Source organism: Theropithecus gelada, chromosome 4, assembly GCF_003255815.1.
Source record: "Theropithecus gelada isolate Dixy chromosome 4, Tgel_1.0, whole genome shotgun sequence".
Classification (NCBI taxonomy): Eukaryota; Metazoa; Chordata; class Mammalia; order Primates; family Cercopithecidae; genus Theropithecus; species Theropithecus gelada.
Window position 1 is genome coordinate 107287378 of NC_037671.1, and position 17570 is coordinate 107304947.

General features: G+C 45.5%; 1 protein-coding gene across 2 annotated transcripts in view; it reads left to right on the top strand.

Annotated features, from left to right (window-relative positions):
- EZR (ezrin) overlaps positions 1–17570 on the top strand; it is a 52515-nt gene that overhangs the window by 20693 nt on the left and 14252 nt on the right. The window contains exons 3-6 of one of the 2 annotated variants that reach the window (XM_025382179.1): positions 8162–8245; positions 14497–14592; positions 16118–16392; positions 16971–17054. In XM_025382179.1, coding sequence (XP_025237964.1) covers positions 8162–8245; positions 14497–14592; positions 16118–16392; positions 16971–17054 — 539 coding nt within the window. The remainder of the gene's footprint in view (positions 1–8161; positions 8246–14496; positions 14593–16117; positions 16393–16970; positions 17055–17570) is intronic. The other variant, XM_025382180.1, reaches the window with a different exon arrangement.

Below are 17570 nucleotides of genomic sequence, written 5' to 3' on the forward strand. Positions count from 1 at the left end.
TCTCAGCTCTGCACTGGTGGGGCACCCCATGGCGCCCAGAAGCAGTGAGAGGGCCAAGGCAGCAGAGCGCAGCATGGCCGTGCATGATTGGAGTGCCGCTACTGCGTTCATGTCAGTTTAGCAGCCGGCAACTTCTAAGAACGTAGAATATTTTCATTTAGAACTTAAAAACAGTAAACCCTAAAAGTTTAGTTTTTAAAAATTCATTTTTGTTTCTCTCTAAAGATTTTTATTCTTTTGAAAATGACCACAGTCTAGTTTGAATGCCATTGTTTCTCAGCTGTTTCTTATTTGCAATTGCTAAAAGCAGCAAGGAGCAAGTTAAATGTCCATCACCTGAATGGGTAGACAGAAGTGACATCCACACAATGGAGTATTACTGGGCAGTACAAAAAGAATGAAGTGCTGGTACATGCTGCAACATGAATAACCCTTTTAGACATTACGCTAAGTCATGGGATTCAGTCACAAAAGACTGCATGTTATAAAATTCTGTGTCTCTGAAATGTCCAGAATAGGCAGATCCTTAGAGACAGAAAGTGATTGGTGGTTTCCAGGGGCTGAGGGATCAGGAGGAATGGGGAGTGACTGCCAGTGGCCATGGAGTTTCTTTTTGGGCTGACAGACTATTCCAAAACTAGATAGCAGTGTCAGTTGCATAACTGAATATACTAAAAACCACTGAATTACACATTTTACATGGGTAAATTTTATGGTAAATTGTATTTCAATAGCTGCTACTTAAAGTACATAGTGACTCAACATGAAAGGAAACATACAGTTTTGTCTCTAATTACCCAATTAAGTGAACCAAAATAGCAGCTACAAAGCTTTTAATTCATTTATCATTGGTTGTAAGAATTTTCCCTATCATACTCCCATCTGTGGGAGAAAATTTACTGTATCTACTTCCTATCAGAGCATTTCTAAGTATTTGAAAGGTCCTATCCAAATATTTGAAAGCTGTTAAAAGTTGCTGAAGTGGCACCTTCGGAAGAGGGCTGGAATGTTTGATAACGGCGTTGACGTTTTAAATGATATGGAAGGTCAAACTCGCAATGTAATCTTGGTGGTGGTGGCTGGATGGCTCTACTCAGACTGGTTTTATAGTAAATGGCAGGTGTGATAATATAGGGATTAATCTGTTAGCAGTGAATCCACTGCGTGAAATTCAAACAGTCAGATGCTTCCATTTGAATTACCCTTTTTTTTTTTTTTTGGAGACGGAGTCTTGTTCTGTCACCCAGGCTGGAGTGCAGTGGCCGGATCTCAGCTCACTGCAAGCTCCTCCTCTCGGGTTCACGCCATTCTCCTGCCTCAGCCTCCCGAGTAGCTGGGACTACAGGCACCCGCCACTTCGCCCGGCTAGTTTTTTGTATTTTTTAGTAGAGACGGGGTTTCACTGTGTTAACCAGGATGGTCTCGATCTCCCGACCTCGTGATCCGCCCGTCTCGGCCTCCCAAAGTGCTGGGATTACAGGCTTGAGCCACCGCGCCTGGCCTACCCTTTTTTATTTTACATGGTTTTCCAGATTTTTGAGTACATAAAAAAATTACTGCAAACTTTTTTCCTGCAGTGTTCTGGCCTCTAAAATTAAATCTGGTTCTTTTGTCTAAGACTCAGGGTTGCTTTCCTGTAATGTTTGTGGAGGAACTGATCTTGGACTTTTCCCTCCTGTCTTGGGCTTTTATTGCAGTTTGAATTTATGCTGTAAGAAGTGTGACTGTAGAGGTAATCTTCAGCCAAGTTTAAAATATTCAGAGGAAATGGATGCTTCGCAAAGGAAATAATGCATACCTATATTTATTTACCAAAATGAGGAAAATACCTGGGAAATAATTTGATGGCCAAATATTCAGCAATTGTATTCATAGATTAGAAGCAAAATACAAAATTTAATTGTCAACTTGGTATCTTTTTCGTTCCTTAGACTCTTAGAAGGCATTTTAGATGCCATTTTGATAAAGTTAAACTGGGAAGACTCAGAAATCATGTTTTCCCAACTATATTCTGAAAAATGTTAGTTCCCTGGGTTGCTCCATGGAAATAATCTGTGGGCAGAACAGTCTGGGAAGCGGAGACTGTGGCCCCATCTTGGGCTGCCACTGTTGGCATGAACATGGCAGACAAGCAGCAGCCTTTCAGCTAAAGCAGGAAGAAAGAAAACCCCACCTTAACCACTGCAGAGTTACGTGACCTCCAAACACTGCCCCCCACAGCATATCCCCATTTTTGTCCCTTTCTCTTTCAAAGCCAAATAATTTCAAAGAGAACTACATAGCTGCTGGCTTGGGATGGTGTCAAAAGCCAGGCACGATGATTTTAAGTCATAGAATGATCAAGCTGGAAGATGCTCACAGATTAAATGGTCTCCAGCCACTCAATATCACCAGCAAGGGAGAGGAACAGGGTTGGCCTGAGTGAGGCTGGGGCCACCCCTGCCACCAGGCCTGTGTGCCGGGCTCAGGTGCTTCAGGGAATGAGCAAAGAGGATGTTGGGTTTATTTTGTTTTAATTAGGCGAATTGTTGAGTTTATTTAAAAACAAAGCAGATTGGGGTTTAACACCCTGCATGTCCATTGCATTGGAGTGGTAACACGTGTGCCATTGTGTGACTGCCTGGAGGGGTACTTTCCCTCTGGGGAAAGTGAACACAGGTGTGTTGTCCCTTTTCCTTGAAAACACTCTACTTGCTGGTCTTGAATAGCATTCTAGTGGGTTACTTTTCTCCTAGTGGTCAGACAGTATTTATTGGACCTCTGGTTCCATTGGCATGTGTCCTCTAAGGAAGAGACTCTTCAGGGGGTACTCATACCTCTTCTGTCTGATGGCACTGGCTGTGTCACACCTGGCCTGCGGGCTTTGAAGCTAGCATTTCAGAGTGGGAAAAGGCCTCGAGCCGTCTAGTCCAAACTCTACCTGCAGATCAGGTAACTGATGCCCAGTGGCAGAAAGTCATTTGCTGGGGATCCTCAGATTACAGAGCTAGCTCTCAAACCCAGGCCTTCTGCCTCCTGTGTCTTGTCTTCCAGTGATTCCCAAGTTTGGCCTCCTCAAAATCACTTGTAGAAGTGACAGCTTCCGGGGCTGAGGGTGTTTGAAAAGCTTCTGTGAGGATCCTGATGGTGGGGCTGATGTGGGAAGCACTGTAGTATGTGATCACTGTTTGAGGCACAGCCATCTTCATTAATGTATAAGCCACTCAGGGATAGGGAGGGCTAATGCCTCTCTGTACTCACAGTGCCTATCGTGGTGCCTGGCACGCCTTGCAGTATTTAATTGGTATTTGTGGATCGAATGAACATGTTAGGTGCCCACTAGCAGGCGTTGGTCCTGTAGTCTGTGGCCATGGAACATTAGAAGAATAAAGCTATTATGGTTCATCCTGTAGTATAAGTTTGAGCTGAGCTAACTTGTAATAACACAAATTTTTTTGAAGTTTTTAAAAGTTAGAGACGGGTTCTCACTGTGTTGCCCAGGGTGGTCTCAAACTCCTCGCCTTGAGATCCTCCTGCCTTGGCTCCCCAAAGGGCTGTGATTACAGGCCTGAGCCATTATACCTGGCTGACAAATAAAATTACTTATTTATTTTTTACAATGGAATCTCACCCTGTCATCTAGGCTGGAGTGCAGTGGCGTGATCTTGGCTCACTGGACCTCTGCCTCCTGGATTGAAGCAATTCTCTCTCCTCAGTCTCCTGAGTAGCTGGGATTACAAGTGTGTGCCATCACACTTGGCTAATTTTTGTATTTTTAGTAGAGATGGGGTTTTACCATGTTGGCCAGGCTGGTCTTGAACTCCTGACCTCAAGTGATCTGCCTGCCTTGGCCCCCCAGAGTGCTGTGATTACAGGCATGAGCCACTGCGCCTGGCCTAGAATTTTTTAAAGAGTAGATTATTAAGCAAAGGGAGAGTAGAGACAGTATTGGTTTTTCATTAACTTCATCTGCACCGTCAACCACATGGTTCTTTTTGTCTGGGGAGTGGTACAGGAGTAAAATTAAACTTAAATCACCACCACCACCCCCAAGCAAAGCATAACTTTAAAAAGTTTTTAATATTTTGGCCAACCTGATAGAAATATTGCTCTTTTTTGGGTAGATCTTAGATGACTAACTGCTTACTATACACACACCTGTACCACACATGTGATTGCGTTGCCTTCACCGAACACAGTTTTTGATAACAGTGTGTAATCTAAGGGGAATTACTAAGATAATAAAAACTGCAAACCACGTGCTCTTTTTCTCCAGTCTTTGCACATAGTTTGGATTTGTGTGGCGGTGTATTTAAGCCCATGGACTTGAGTTTTTTGTGGAACAATCCTTGCGTGTATCAGATTCATACAGTCCCAGTCCCCCCTTATTCCTGTGGCACTGTTGAAGATACAAGAACCAGCTGGCATTCAAATATGTTGAGAAAAACAGTTGCTGACTAGGGAAGCCTAACACCCTGATAACAAAATGGAAAATTGGGATTTAGATGTGTTTTCTCAGTTGCTGAAGCGTGGTAGTGCTGGTGCTGGTGGTGTTTTTGAGTCTTGCTCTATCGCCCAGGCTGGAGTGCAGTGGCGCGATCTTGTTCACTGCAACCTCTGCCTCCCAGGTTCAAGCACTTCTCCTGCCTCAGCCTCCCAAGTAGCTGGGACTATGTACAGGTACGTGCCATCACGCCCAGCTACTTTTTGTATTTTTAGTAGAGATGGGGTTTCACTATGTTGGCCAGGCTGGTCTTGAACGCCTGACCTCAAGTGAGCCACCTGCCTTGGCCTCCCAAAGTGCTAGGATTACAGGGGTGAACCGCTGCACCTGGCCCCAAAGTCTGTTTTTTTTTTGTTTTTTGTTTTTCCAAGCCCTTGGATAAGTAGACAAAGTATGTATGTAAATGGTTCTGTCATCTCAGTGAATGTCTCATTTTAAACTTCGGTGAATGCATATGCTGTATTGCAGCACATTATTTTATCCATAATTGTCTTTCTAAACATGGAACTGTTTATCATGGAACTGTTTATCATGCAGTAGGTTAAGGCAGTGCTGTGCTGTGGTCCTTAATCTGGGGAGGATCTCCTCCCTTTTCCCCATAGAGCATTTGGCAATGTGTATGTGGATGGGGTTGCTTTTAGATGTTCCAATGACTGGGGACACTCAGTCATTGGATGGCTTAAGGATGCTAAACGTTCCTGAGTGCTTGGGATAGTCTTGCAGAATGAATACTTCTGCTGTCCAGAATGACAAGAGCACCCCCAGTGGGAAACACTAGTAGCCTAATGACTAATCAAGTAACAGACAGCCCTTTAACTTAAAGCAGCTCATTAACATAGTGTTCATTTACCTGTTGAGATCTTATGAGTATCTTCTCAATCTCTATGTAAAGATACAGATTGTAGAGCCTGCCCTATGTATACATATATGAATGTAGGAGATCGAGACCATCCTGGCTAACATGGTGAAACCCTGTCTCTACTAAAAATACAAAAAATTAGCTGGGCGTGGTGGTGGGCACCTGTAGTCCCAGCTACTCGGGAGGCTGAGGCAGGAGAATGGCGTGAACCCGGGCGACGGAGCTTGCAATTAGCCGAGATCGCACGACTGCACTCCAGCCTGGGCGACAGAGTAAGATGCCGTCTCAAAAAAAAAAAAAGGAGTCTGAAATATCGTGTGCATGGACTCTGGTCATTTGTCTTTGTCCTAACCAGGTAGTGGCCTTCAGTTCTAATTGTACTTGGGGTTCCACTTCTGAACCAGTAGATAGCAGAGAAAGAAAGGCATACCCAGGGCTCTGCATTTGTGAGCGAATGCCCCTCACTTTAGTTTTGAGTGTGGTATGTCATTGTTGGCTTCTGTGTATGTAGCTGGAGCTGCATTTGTTATTGAAATATTTGACTTGGGGCTGGTTTTCCCATCTCTAATACAGGCCCTTGGAACCATAATTGAGAGAAATGCATGCTTTATTTCATGCTTCATAACAGCCATTTTGTGATTTTAAAAAAATTGCCAGCAGGAAATGAAAGAAAAGTAGGTTTTTATATTTTAGTATGATTAAAGACTTTAAAACAGGTCTGGTTTCCTCTCAGTAAACTTGAGTTCTTTAACTTCTGGACTTGGAATTGTGGAGAAAACTTTTAAAACAAGACCTGGAAAACAATACTTCTGTACTTGTTATACCAGTCAGGGAGCCTTTAAGGCATATTGGATGTATATCAGAGGATCTCTCAATCATCACAGTCTTAAATGTTATTGGGACAGGGGTGGAGGTGGGGCAGGTGGTTCCTGAAGTAGGAAGTGACATTTGGTGAGTGCTTAATATTTCTGGTGCCCTGGCTGGATAACAAAACCTCTGTTGCCAAATCCTGGCACAGGTAATATGTCCTCATTACATTTATACCTGCGTTAGGAAGAATCCAGGATAGGTATCTCTCTAGCTTCTGTATATTTCACTTGACAATGGTGAGAAGCAAGCATTTCTTAATATTAAGCATTATAGTTGCTTTGTGGCTCTACTATTTTCCTTTGGGACAGTGACATAAAGTAGCCAAATTTGAGTGTTTTTCATATGCTTTAGTAAATCTGGGTTTCCTCAAGTGATAAATTTGAAAACTACCTTGATGTAAGTGGATTGTTTTGTTGTTACTGTGTTTTTTTGTTTTTGTTTTGAGATGGAGTCTCGCTCAGTTGCCCAGGCTGGAGTGCAGTGGCACAGTTTTGACTCACTGCAACCTCCGCCTTCTGGGATCAAGCAATTCTCCTGCCTCAGCCTCCCGAGTAGCTGGGACTACAGGCGTGTGCCACCATGCCCAGCTAGTTTTGTATTTTTTTTTTTTTTTTTTTTTGAGACGGAGTCTCGCTCTGTTGCCCAGGCTGGAGTGCAGTGGCGCGATCTCAGCTCACTGCAAGCTCCGCCTCCTGGGTTCACGCCATTCTCCTGCCTCAGCCTCCCGAGTAGCTGGGACTACAGGCGTCCGCCACCGCTCCCGGCTAAGTTTTTGTATTTTTAATAGAGATAGGGCTTCACCATGTTGGTCAGGCTGGTCTTGAACTTCTGACCTCAAGTGGTCCACCTGCCTCAGCCTCCCAAAGTGCTGGGATTACAGGTGTGAGTCAATGGCACCCGACTGTGTTTTTTTTTTTGTTTGTTTGTTTTTTTTTAAAACAGCTACATGGCAACATTAGAAATATTTTAAGGCCCTCCCGTCTCTATCTCCTCAGTTCTGTGTCTCGCCATCCTGATACTATTTCCATTTTTACATTTTATTTTTCATCTCTTGTCTAAATAGATCTCACATTTGCATTGAGAGAGTATTGCTTGTCATATTTTTGATTTCAGAAGCAATTTGCCCAGTTTCTATTTTCATAATTATAATTTAATATCACTACATAATCCATCTTTGATGTGTCTTTGGACATTTCATCCTTTGTCTCTCACTATGGTTTCTAAGGTTGCTTCAAAACTTATGGTACAAAGCTCTTTCTCTCTTCCCTTGTCTGACTCCCTTGGTGCCCCTCGGGAGCCCTCCTGCCTCCTTTGGCTGTCGTAAGGCTCATATGAGATGGTGCATGGAGAAATAGGTTAAACTATTGTTTTTTTTAAAAAAAACTGCTTAGGTTGGGCAAGGTGACCCATGTCTGTAATCTCAGCACTATGGAAGGCTGAGATGGAAGGCTTGCTTGAGCCTAGGAGCTCAAGACCAGCCTAGGCGACATAGTGAGACCCCGTCGCTACAAAAAGTTTTAAGAAAAAAAAAAAAACGAGCTGGTCATGGTGACACCTATAGTGCCAGCTACTCAAGAGGCTGCGGTGGGAGGCGTTCATGTGAGCCTGGGAGGTCAGGACTATAGTGAGCTGTTACCGCGCCACTGCGCTCCAGCTTGGGTGACAGAGCAAGACCCTGTCTCAAAGAGAAGAGAAAAACTGCTTACACCTAAGTGTCAGTATGCTTTATTAAAGCAAAGAGGCTGCGTTTGGTTCACACTGTACGCCTGCTGAGATGTCCCCAGCCATCTGCAGTCAGGAGTGGTGTGTGGCTTCCTGACTAGCACGGGAACTGATGTCAGGCATGTGCCATTGCCACACTGAGGAGCAGCTTATGTAGAAGGTGCAGGAGGTTATCAGAAGAAAAGAATACTCAGTTAAGCGTAATTTGTTTTCATTCTGTTTTTCAGATCAATGTCCGAGTTACCACCATGGATGCAGAGCTGGAGTTTGCAATCCAGCCAAATACAACTGGAAAACAGCTTTTTGATCAGGTTGGTCTCTGAACTTGAGATTTAACTCTATCTACAAAAAAAATTGTTTTGCAACATTTCAATTATTTTGTTTGCTAAGCATATTACCTTGTTTTACTCACTTGAGGTAATAGATGAGAAGGATCTTTTAAAAGGTGAAAGTATTTCATGATAGCATTATAAAATGCATTAATAGACACGTATATCATGCCTAGGAGGTGTATGAAAGCACACAGCTATCTGTTGTATAAAGCCAGGTGGATTCAGTGTGTTACCAGGCATGGAAGCAAAGGGCTGAACAGAGTGATTGTGCTTGTCAGTGTAAGGAGGTGTGCTGGCCTATGTGTCTCTCACCCTGTGTTAGAGATGCAGCTTCCTACCCCCAGCCGCCTCCACCTCCAGAGTAGAACCCCTCTCACTGCGTGGATGAGTGAACCTTAGTTGTCTCAGCAGTTGGTGCATCTTCTCATTTCTAAGTGGTCATACCTGAACATCTATGAAAAGAAGAAATGAAGATTTAGAGAAAAAATTCATTTTTTAAAATTGGAAGATTTTTTTTTAAATCAAGTATTTATTAGTGATATTACTATTTATTTATTAAATACTTTTTTCCCTAATAACAGCTGCTCCAAATACAGTTTCGTTTTTTTTTTTTTCCTTTGAGACTGAGTCTCATTCTGTTGCCTAGGCTGGAGTGCAGTGGTGCTATCTCGGCTCACTGCAACCTCTGTCTCCCAGGTTCAAGCAATTCTCCTGCATGAGCCTCCACAATAGCTGGGATTACAGGCGCAGGCTACCATGCCCTGCTAATTTTTGTATTTTTAATAGAGATGGAGTTTCTCCATGTTTGCCAGGCTGGTCTTGAACTCCTGAACTCAAGTGATCCACCTGCCTCAGCCTCCCAGAGTGCTGGGATTACAGGTGTGAGCCCACGCTCAGCCCAAATACAGTCTTAATGGCTTGGATTTTTTCCAGTCAAGGAGTGACTAAAAACCATTATTGAGTTTTTTGTTGTTTTTTTTTAAGACAGAGTCTCCCTCTGTCGCCCAGGCTGGAGTGCAGTGGCGCAGTCTCCACTCACTGCAAGCTCCGCCTCTCGGGTTCACGCCATTCTCCTGCCTCAGCCTCCCGAGTAGCTGGGAGTACAGGCGCCCGCCACCGTACCCGGCTAATTTTTGTATTTTTAGTAGAGACGGGGTTTCACCATGTTAGCCAGGATGGTCTCAATCTCCGGACCTCGTGATCCGCCCATCGTGGCCTCCCAAAGTGCTGGGATTACGGGTGTGAGCCACCACACCTGGCCTATTTAGTATTTTTATAGCACAGGTCAGAAGTCTTTTTCTGCATATGGCTGGAGAGTAAATATTTTAGACTTGCAGCCCACACAGTTGCTGTCATAACTACTCAGCTCTGCCATTGTAGTATTGAGAGCAGCCATAAACACGTGAATATTCAAGCATGACTGTTTTCTAGTCAAGCTCTGTGTGGACACTGATTTTTTTTTTTTTTTTTTTGAGACAGAGTCTCGCTCTGTCGCCCAGGCTGGAGTGCAGTGGCACAGTGGCACGACATTGGCTCACTGCAAGGGTTCACGCCATTCTCCTGCCTCAGCCTCCTGAGTAGCTGGGACTACAGGTGCCCACCACCACGCCCAGCTAATTTTTTTTGTATTTTTTAGTAGAGACGGGGTTTCGTTGTGTTAGCCAGGATGGCCTCTCTCTCCTGACCTTGTGATCTGCCCACCTCATCCTCCCAAAGTCCTGGGATTACAGGTTTGAGCCACTGTGCCTGGCCGGGCACTGATATTTTTATGTAATTTCCCCATCACCACCATTGAAAAAATGTAAACCCATTCTTAGCCTGTGGGCTGCACAAATAGCCAACAGACAAGATTGCCTTAGCTTGCTGCGCTTGTGTTATTTACAACTCTCTCCTGTAGTTCACCGCAGAACCAGCTTTGCGACATGTACAGCAGTGCCCTGTGCATGGCAAGGCACCAGGGCGGCACCCGTCCAACACCTCACAGTTTCAAAACGTCAGACTCTTTGATCTCTCTTATCTTTTTTGATATTTAACAATGTTTTCTGTTTCTTAAGAAAAGACTTTAGATATTCCACTCCAGCAGCCATACCCCACTAAAGAATGCTCATTTTTGGTAAAAAGCTTTTTGAACACGTTTTATTATAAGTGACCCCCTCAGACGGAAATGTATAGAGCTACTAGATCTCACCTTATGGTTTATATTAGAAAACAGTCCTCTTCCCTCGCCTCTCGCTCCTGTTTCCCTGCTTGACTTTGTGAACTAAGTGGGCCAGAGGTCGTGGAGTGGAAAGGACCTTTGTGGCAGTAGTCAGTAACGCAAGTCACCGCAAGCCCCATCCAGCCCGCTCTCAGCGTCTGTGAGCTCACTCAGGTGCCAGCGAAGACTCTTTCTTGAGATGGGCGGCCCGGAATGATTCCCCATTGCTGCGTATTCCTCGTGAGACATGGAGTTCAGTTTCAGTAAGACTGGTGAGCCACCATGAAGGCTATGATAACTTTTCTGTGGAGCAGTTCTAAGTTCTAAAGAAAGCAAGATCTTATTTTCTGGACTAAATGGATTCTTCTCTGGGGCCAGTAGAGGAGCAGGGCCAGGTGTGAGTTACAAGTCCTTTGAACCATCCCGAGGAGCCCTACTGGTAGAAGTGATATTCTGTGTTCTAGCACCAAACCCAGAAATTAGAGTGGGTGGTGATTGGGAGACCTAGGAGGGAGAATTTTAGCACACTTAGACCACAGGAGACTCCACCCATGCTTGATCATATCTCCCTCTCACTCCGAAAAGGAGCGCCCAGCAGCAGTGGGCTGGCTCCGTGCAGCAGAACATGCAGGTGCCAGAATGTGCCCAGGTGGACGCCCCCAGAGTAAGTGCAGTGCCAGTGGCCGATCATCATGACAGCTTCCACTTTATTTTGAGGTCATTTCCTGGGTCTGCCTCACCTGGTAGGGATAAAGATATTTACTACTCTGGGTGAGGCTGGACTTGGGGTAAAAATTTAAAAGTTTCTGCTGAAAGAGAATCCTGAAATAAGTTGAGTGCTGCCGGCTGAACCCTGTACAGCACACTTGCGTAGGGCCCTGGCTTCTGGTGTTGGTTCTGCCAGTATGTCCCTTGGTTAGCCTCCTGGAGCCTGAGTTCTTACCTATAAATGAGACCTTCTCGAGCAAAAACTTTAAAGCAGGGTTGGGAGCCCTAGGATAAGTGGAAAAACTAGGTCATAGTTATGGAGAAATTTCTGATGGAAAGCTCATTCCTGGACCTGGATGTCACTGAAAATAAGGTCTCGAAGGGAATAGCTTGAAAGAGATTGGAGGTAAAGTAATCAGCTCTCCTCCCCCAATACCCCTTTGTTACTCAGCTCTCACCTGCAGCGCCCCCCACCCCAGCGTCAAGCCCTGGAGTGCTTTTGCTTTACTCCTGGGTCCTAGTCCAGGGCTTCAGTGTGATGGAGAACACCCAGGGCCAGCTGCCACGTTGAGGGACAGAGCCAGGGCTGGACTGCAGCCCAGGTGTCTTGATAAGCCAGCCCCCCCATGCCAGAAGCTCCTGAGTGGGGAGGAGCTGCTCCAACTGTTGCTTGAGATTGAGTTAAATAGATATCTCCCACCTTTTCTTTCCTAAAAATCTGCCATTTAAAACACCACTGAGCCCAGCACTTTGGAAGGTCAAGGCGGGAGGATTGCTTGAGCCCAGTCTCCTGTAGGCTACCAGCCTGGGCAACATGGCAAAAACCTATATCTACAAAAAATTTAAAAACTAGCCAGGCGTTGTGGCACACGCCTGTAGTCTCAGCTACTCAGGTGGCTGAGGTCGGAGAATCGCTTGAACCCAGAAGGTTGAGGCTGCATTGAGCCAAGATCGTACCACTGTACTCCAGCCTGGGCAACAGTTTAAGACCCTGGCTCACAAACCAAACCAAAACAAACAAAACCAAACACCACTGAGGCAGGGTTAGGGAGTAGACACGAATGTTGAGACTCTCCACCCATGGTGTGTCAGGATTCACCAATGAAGGGAATGGCGAGGGGTGTTTTTCTAGGAATGTTGGCTTTTTCCTTGTAGGGATGACCTATGGATTGATTTTTAGAGTGGACTGAAGAGAGGAAGATTGCTTAATTCTAACGTGTCCCTTTGGGGAATGCATTGTGTGAGCAGTAGGATTCTGAAACACACTCTGAGCATAGTTATCCTGGAGATTGATGGAAAATTCCTGCCAGGAAGGTGCGCGCAGGTTAGGGCAGCCAGGGACAGGCCTTGCTGAGAGAGGTAGGCTCTCGTTTGGACTGCATGGTATGGCTACGGGTTCTGTGATTTGCCCTGTGGAAGGGGGATGGCCACGGCATAGCAGATGCAGAAGAGGATCCTGAGCTGTGACCCTGAAAATCAGCGAGAGCCTGACAGTTATGTCAAGTGGAAGTCAAGTGGACAAAAGATTATTTCTAACTGGTTCAGATGTGCAGGCTGAGGCTGCAGTTGGGTGGATGAAGTGAAGGATGGCATCAGAGGGCAAGCAATTTCTTAGGCATGTGGAGTTTTCTTGTGTAACTTTTTTTTTTTTTTTTTTGATGGAGTCTCAGTTGCCCAGGATGGAGTGCAGTGGCGCAATCTCGGTTCACTGCGACCTCTGCCTCCTGGGTTCAAGTGAATCTCCTGCCTCAGCCTCCTGAGTAGCTGGGATTACAAGCTCGTGCCACCATGCCTGGCTATTTCTAGTAGAGACCAGGTTTCACCATGTTGATCAGGCTGGTCTCAAACCCCCCTGACCTTGTGTTCCTCCCGCCTCAGCCTCCCAAAGTGCTGGGATTACAGACGTGAGCCACTGCGCCCAACCTCTTGTGCAACTTTGAAACAACCCAGAGAGGAAGGCTAGGCAGGTTTCATATCAGTGATAAGATGGAGGCTTGTGAGGAACAAGACATTAGCAAGACTGTATACAGAAACCTGGTCTTTGAATTCATTTTTCTCTGTGCTTTGCTACCACAAAAACAAAAAACATAGGTTTCGCAAAAGACTTGGGAGCAAAGCATTGCATAAAAAGTCTAAATGTTTCTTCTATCATTCCGTGATGAAGCAGCTTGGTTACAGCCTGCCCCCATCCCCTTTGGGTGAGTGGGAAGAGGGAAAGAACAGGTCAGTCTTGGGCATTTAATAAACAGACTCCTAGGGCTTTAGGGAGCCTCTGGCCTCCCTGTACCCTTCAGATGAAGAAACAGGCCCAGAGCAGGAGTTAATTTGGAATTTTAGGGTTTACTTTAAGCAAATGTTCTGTATACCTGAGTTGTCATTTCTAATGTATTCAACCCTCTTTGGCATTAAATATGATAGAAACCATGTATTTGAAGGATGGTAGCATTTTTTTTTTAAAGTTTAACATTATATATCATGGGATTTTAAATTACACATCTATATATATGTAAATAGTCAAACTTGTCTGAGACTCGGTTTAGATGATGTTCAACAAGTGTCCACGGCAAGTTTGACTATCTGTTTCTAAGACACTCATGAGAATAAGCAGCTCAGGACTCCTCTGTAATGCACAACAGGGACTTGAAAACGTGAAATCCTTGCTGCGACCTAGGGTCAGGATTCTACCTCTGCTACATCAGAATGTCCCATTTCTGGAGGCCTATAAGATGCAGGTTCCTCTGGGCACCCCTGTGCATTGACACCCTTCCGTCCCAGAAGTCTGCCACTGCCTGTTTTCCTACGTTTCCTAGGACTTCTTTGTCCCTGTTCCTAGTAAGTCAGACCCCTGGGCCAGCTGGCTGAGAGGCAGAGGCAGGCAGCCAGAGGACGCTCAAGTGTGGTGCTGGATACTTGAGTCTTCCACATGAGCACACCTGATGGGCAGCGATGCACCCACTGCACTGTTCGCTGGGGGGTTGTGGGCTCCCATGGTTCCGTGTGTGCTGGCCATACCTGGTGAATTTCATGCAGGAGAGCATCCTGGAGTACAAAGGAGTAGGAGTGAGGTTTTCTAAGATTTGAAGGTAGAACCCTGAATCTGCTCAAATTTGTATTAAAAATAAGTTGTTCATGGCTTTGAGATAATAGCCTCGGTTACTAACAAGTTATTTGAGAGAGTGCTAAACAGGTGTTGCCCAGTGGTTGGACTGAGCAGATGTCCTGGTTTCCTGGGGACTCTGCTAGACCATGTGATGAATGACAGCCAAAAGCTGTTGCCCTTTTGAGTGAGTTTCTCATGACTGTTGGGCCTCTCTCTCTCATGCAGGTGGTAAAGACTATCGGCCTCCGGGAAGTGTGGTACTTTGGCCTCCAGTATGTGGATAATAAAGGATTTCCTACCTGGCTGAAGCTGGATAAGAAGGTAAGTCAGGGTTAACTATTTACAGACTGTGGATTGAGTGTTGGTCTGCTTTGTTGATAAGGAAACGGGAGCAACTCACCCTGTCTCTTGTTTTCTGTTCCTTTTTGTTTGTGTAAAAGTTTTTACAGACAAAAATGGTTGCAAGTTTCCAGTAAATGGGGATATCGATTGGAAATCAGATTCTGGCATTTCTCCATACAGCTCACTCATCGGAGCACATGATGGCTAATTGCATAGCTTTTAGTTGACCTTAGTTTTTTTGAATGAGATTGTTAATCTTATAAACTGTGAATCATCCACTATTTCGTAAGAACCTGTTATTGCTTTGTGTGAACCTGTGACAGATTATCTTCCAACTTTAAAGATTGGATAATTCCATTAACCAACCATAAAGAAAAGTAGTAACATAAACAGTTTTTCTTCAAACTCTTTGAAAATTATCCTTTTTTTCGAAACCCCTACTGTCCTCCCAAGTCACAGCAACAAGTTAGAAAGATAATGGGAGGTGGGGAAGAGTGGAGGAACAGGAGGAATTCTTAAGAGTAAGCTTTGGGGTCCAGGGCCCTATTGGCATGTGGCCAGATTCCAGGTCACTGTGGGAGTCATTTCCAAATTTGAGTTCTCTAGGATTGATAGCATCATCCCATGAGGACTGGGGCTTAGTGAGGCAGTAGCTTTGATTTCCAGCTGAGTGCAAGAGTGTGATAGTACTTGTTTGTTTGTTTGTTTGTTTGTTTTTGTTGTTGTTGTTTTGAGATGGAGCCTTGCTCTGTCGCCCAGGCTGGAGTGCAGTGGCGTGATCTTGGCTCACTGCAACCTCCACCTCCCGGGTTCAAGCGATTCTTCTGCCTCAGCCTCCCAAGTAGCTGGGACTACAGCTACATGCCACCATGCCCGGCTAATTTTTTTGTATTTTTAGTAGAGATGGGGTTTCACCATGTTGGTTAGGCTGGTCTCGAACTCCTGACCTCGTGGTCCGCCCACCTCAGCCTCCCAAAGTGCTGGGATTACAGGTGTGAGCCACTGCGCCCGGCCTATTTTTTGTTTTTGTTAGTTCGTTGTTTTTTAAGAAGAGACAGGGTCTTGCTCGGTCACCCAGGCTGGAGTGCGGTGGCGCCATCATAGCTCACTGCAGTCTCGAACTCCTGAGCTCCAGGGTTCCTTCTGCTCAGCTTCTTGAGTAACTGGGACTATAAGCATGCACCACCATCCCCAGCTAACTTTTTTTTTTAAATGTTGTAGAGATGGGATCTCTTCTACGTTGCCCAGGCTGGTCTCAAACTCCTGGACCCAAGTGATCTTCCTGCCTTGGCCTCCCAAAGCACTGGGATTATAGGCATGAGTCACCATATCTGGCCTTTTGACTAACCATTTTTTGTCTGGAATGCTAAAAAGATTAAGAATAGACATTATCTCCTGAAGACTGGCCTGAGGGCCCCATTGAGTCTTGGTTAGAAGCCTGTGTTGGGGACAGTGGGCCTTCGTCTTCCGGATTTGTGTCGAGAGTGTGGCTTGCTTTGTCCAGGTGTCTGCCCAGGAGGTCAGGAAGGAGAATCCCCTCCAGTTCAAGTTCCGGGCCAAGTTCTTTCCTGAAGATGTGGCTGAGGAGCTCATCCAGGACATCACCCAGAAACTTTTCTTCCTCCAAGTGAAGGAGGGAATCCTTAGCGACGAGATCTACTGCCCCCCTGAGACTGCCGTGCTCTTGGGGTCCTACGCTGTGCAGGCCAAGTTTGGGGACTACAACAAAGAAGTGCACAAGTCTGGGTACCTCAGCTCTGAGAGGCTGATCCCTCAAAGGTGAGCACAGGGTGACCTGGCCTGGGCAGGAGCAGTCATGCCATACTCGGTAGGGAGAAGCGATTACATTAGAAACACAGGGACTTTGCCAGTGTCAAGTGCTCCTTCACGCTGGGACTCTAGTCATTAAGGCACTGACCAGCGACCTGAAACATAGCCAGGGAAGGCGAGCTGCCATTCCTCACGGGAACTAAAGCACAGCCGTGTCCTGTGGGAGCGCAGCAACATAGCAAACTTCTCGACCTGACTGCTTAGCTCCTCCTGGTTTATGATAGGTTGGCCCCTGTGAAATCTGTTTTTATTTACTGGTGGTCACAAAAATGACCCCATTTGGAAGAAAAGGCCACTTAAAATACCTTCTTAGTTTTTCCAGCCTGAGTTCTTGTTCAAAACGCTTGGTCTTCCAGATTAATCGTCATGAATAGAAATGCTACACATCAGGAAATAGAAACCAAAGCTCTTTGGGATTGATTGATTTGAATGGAAAGTAAGGGTTTGAGTGTGAGTGGTAAGTGGTCCTCCTTCCTTACCTGTCACAGCCCTTAAGGATGACAGTGCTGTTTCCTTTTGCATTCCAGAGTCATGGACCAGCACAAACTTAGCAGGGACCAGTGGGAGGACCGGATCCAGGTGTGGCATGCGGAACACCACGGGATGCTCAAGTGAGTGCTGCGCCCTGCTATTGGGATCTGGCCATCTCCGTGCGCTCCAGCTTGTCTTTACCTGTGACTCTAGTTAGTACTTTAAAGGGCTCTTTGTCAGGCCTTGTGAAGACCTTGAGGGAACCGAGCTGAAAGTGGGGTTTCCTTAGGGAAGAGGGTTTTTTGGGGGGAAAAAAAAAAAAAAAAGCCAGGTGTCTTGCCCGGGGAAAGAAACAGTTTAGCTCAAGCCTTCAGGTTCTAAAAGCTTATGTCCTCTGTTTGTAGAAAGTGTGATGTCTAAACTTCATTTTAGTCAGTAGGGCATTGTTCACCTACAATAGGTGTTATTTTTCTTCTGTCAAAGAGGTGCTAGTTTGCTCATTGTATGAAGGTAGTTGTCTTACAAAGTGTATGTAAATGAAATCAGGATTTCTCACTTGGGATCCTGGACGTGGGGATCCAGAACCTGTACGTGGGGCTGTTAATGTAAGACATGGCCAGACCACCGGATTCTGGGTGTTCTTGTCCTAGAGCCTT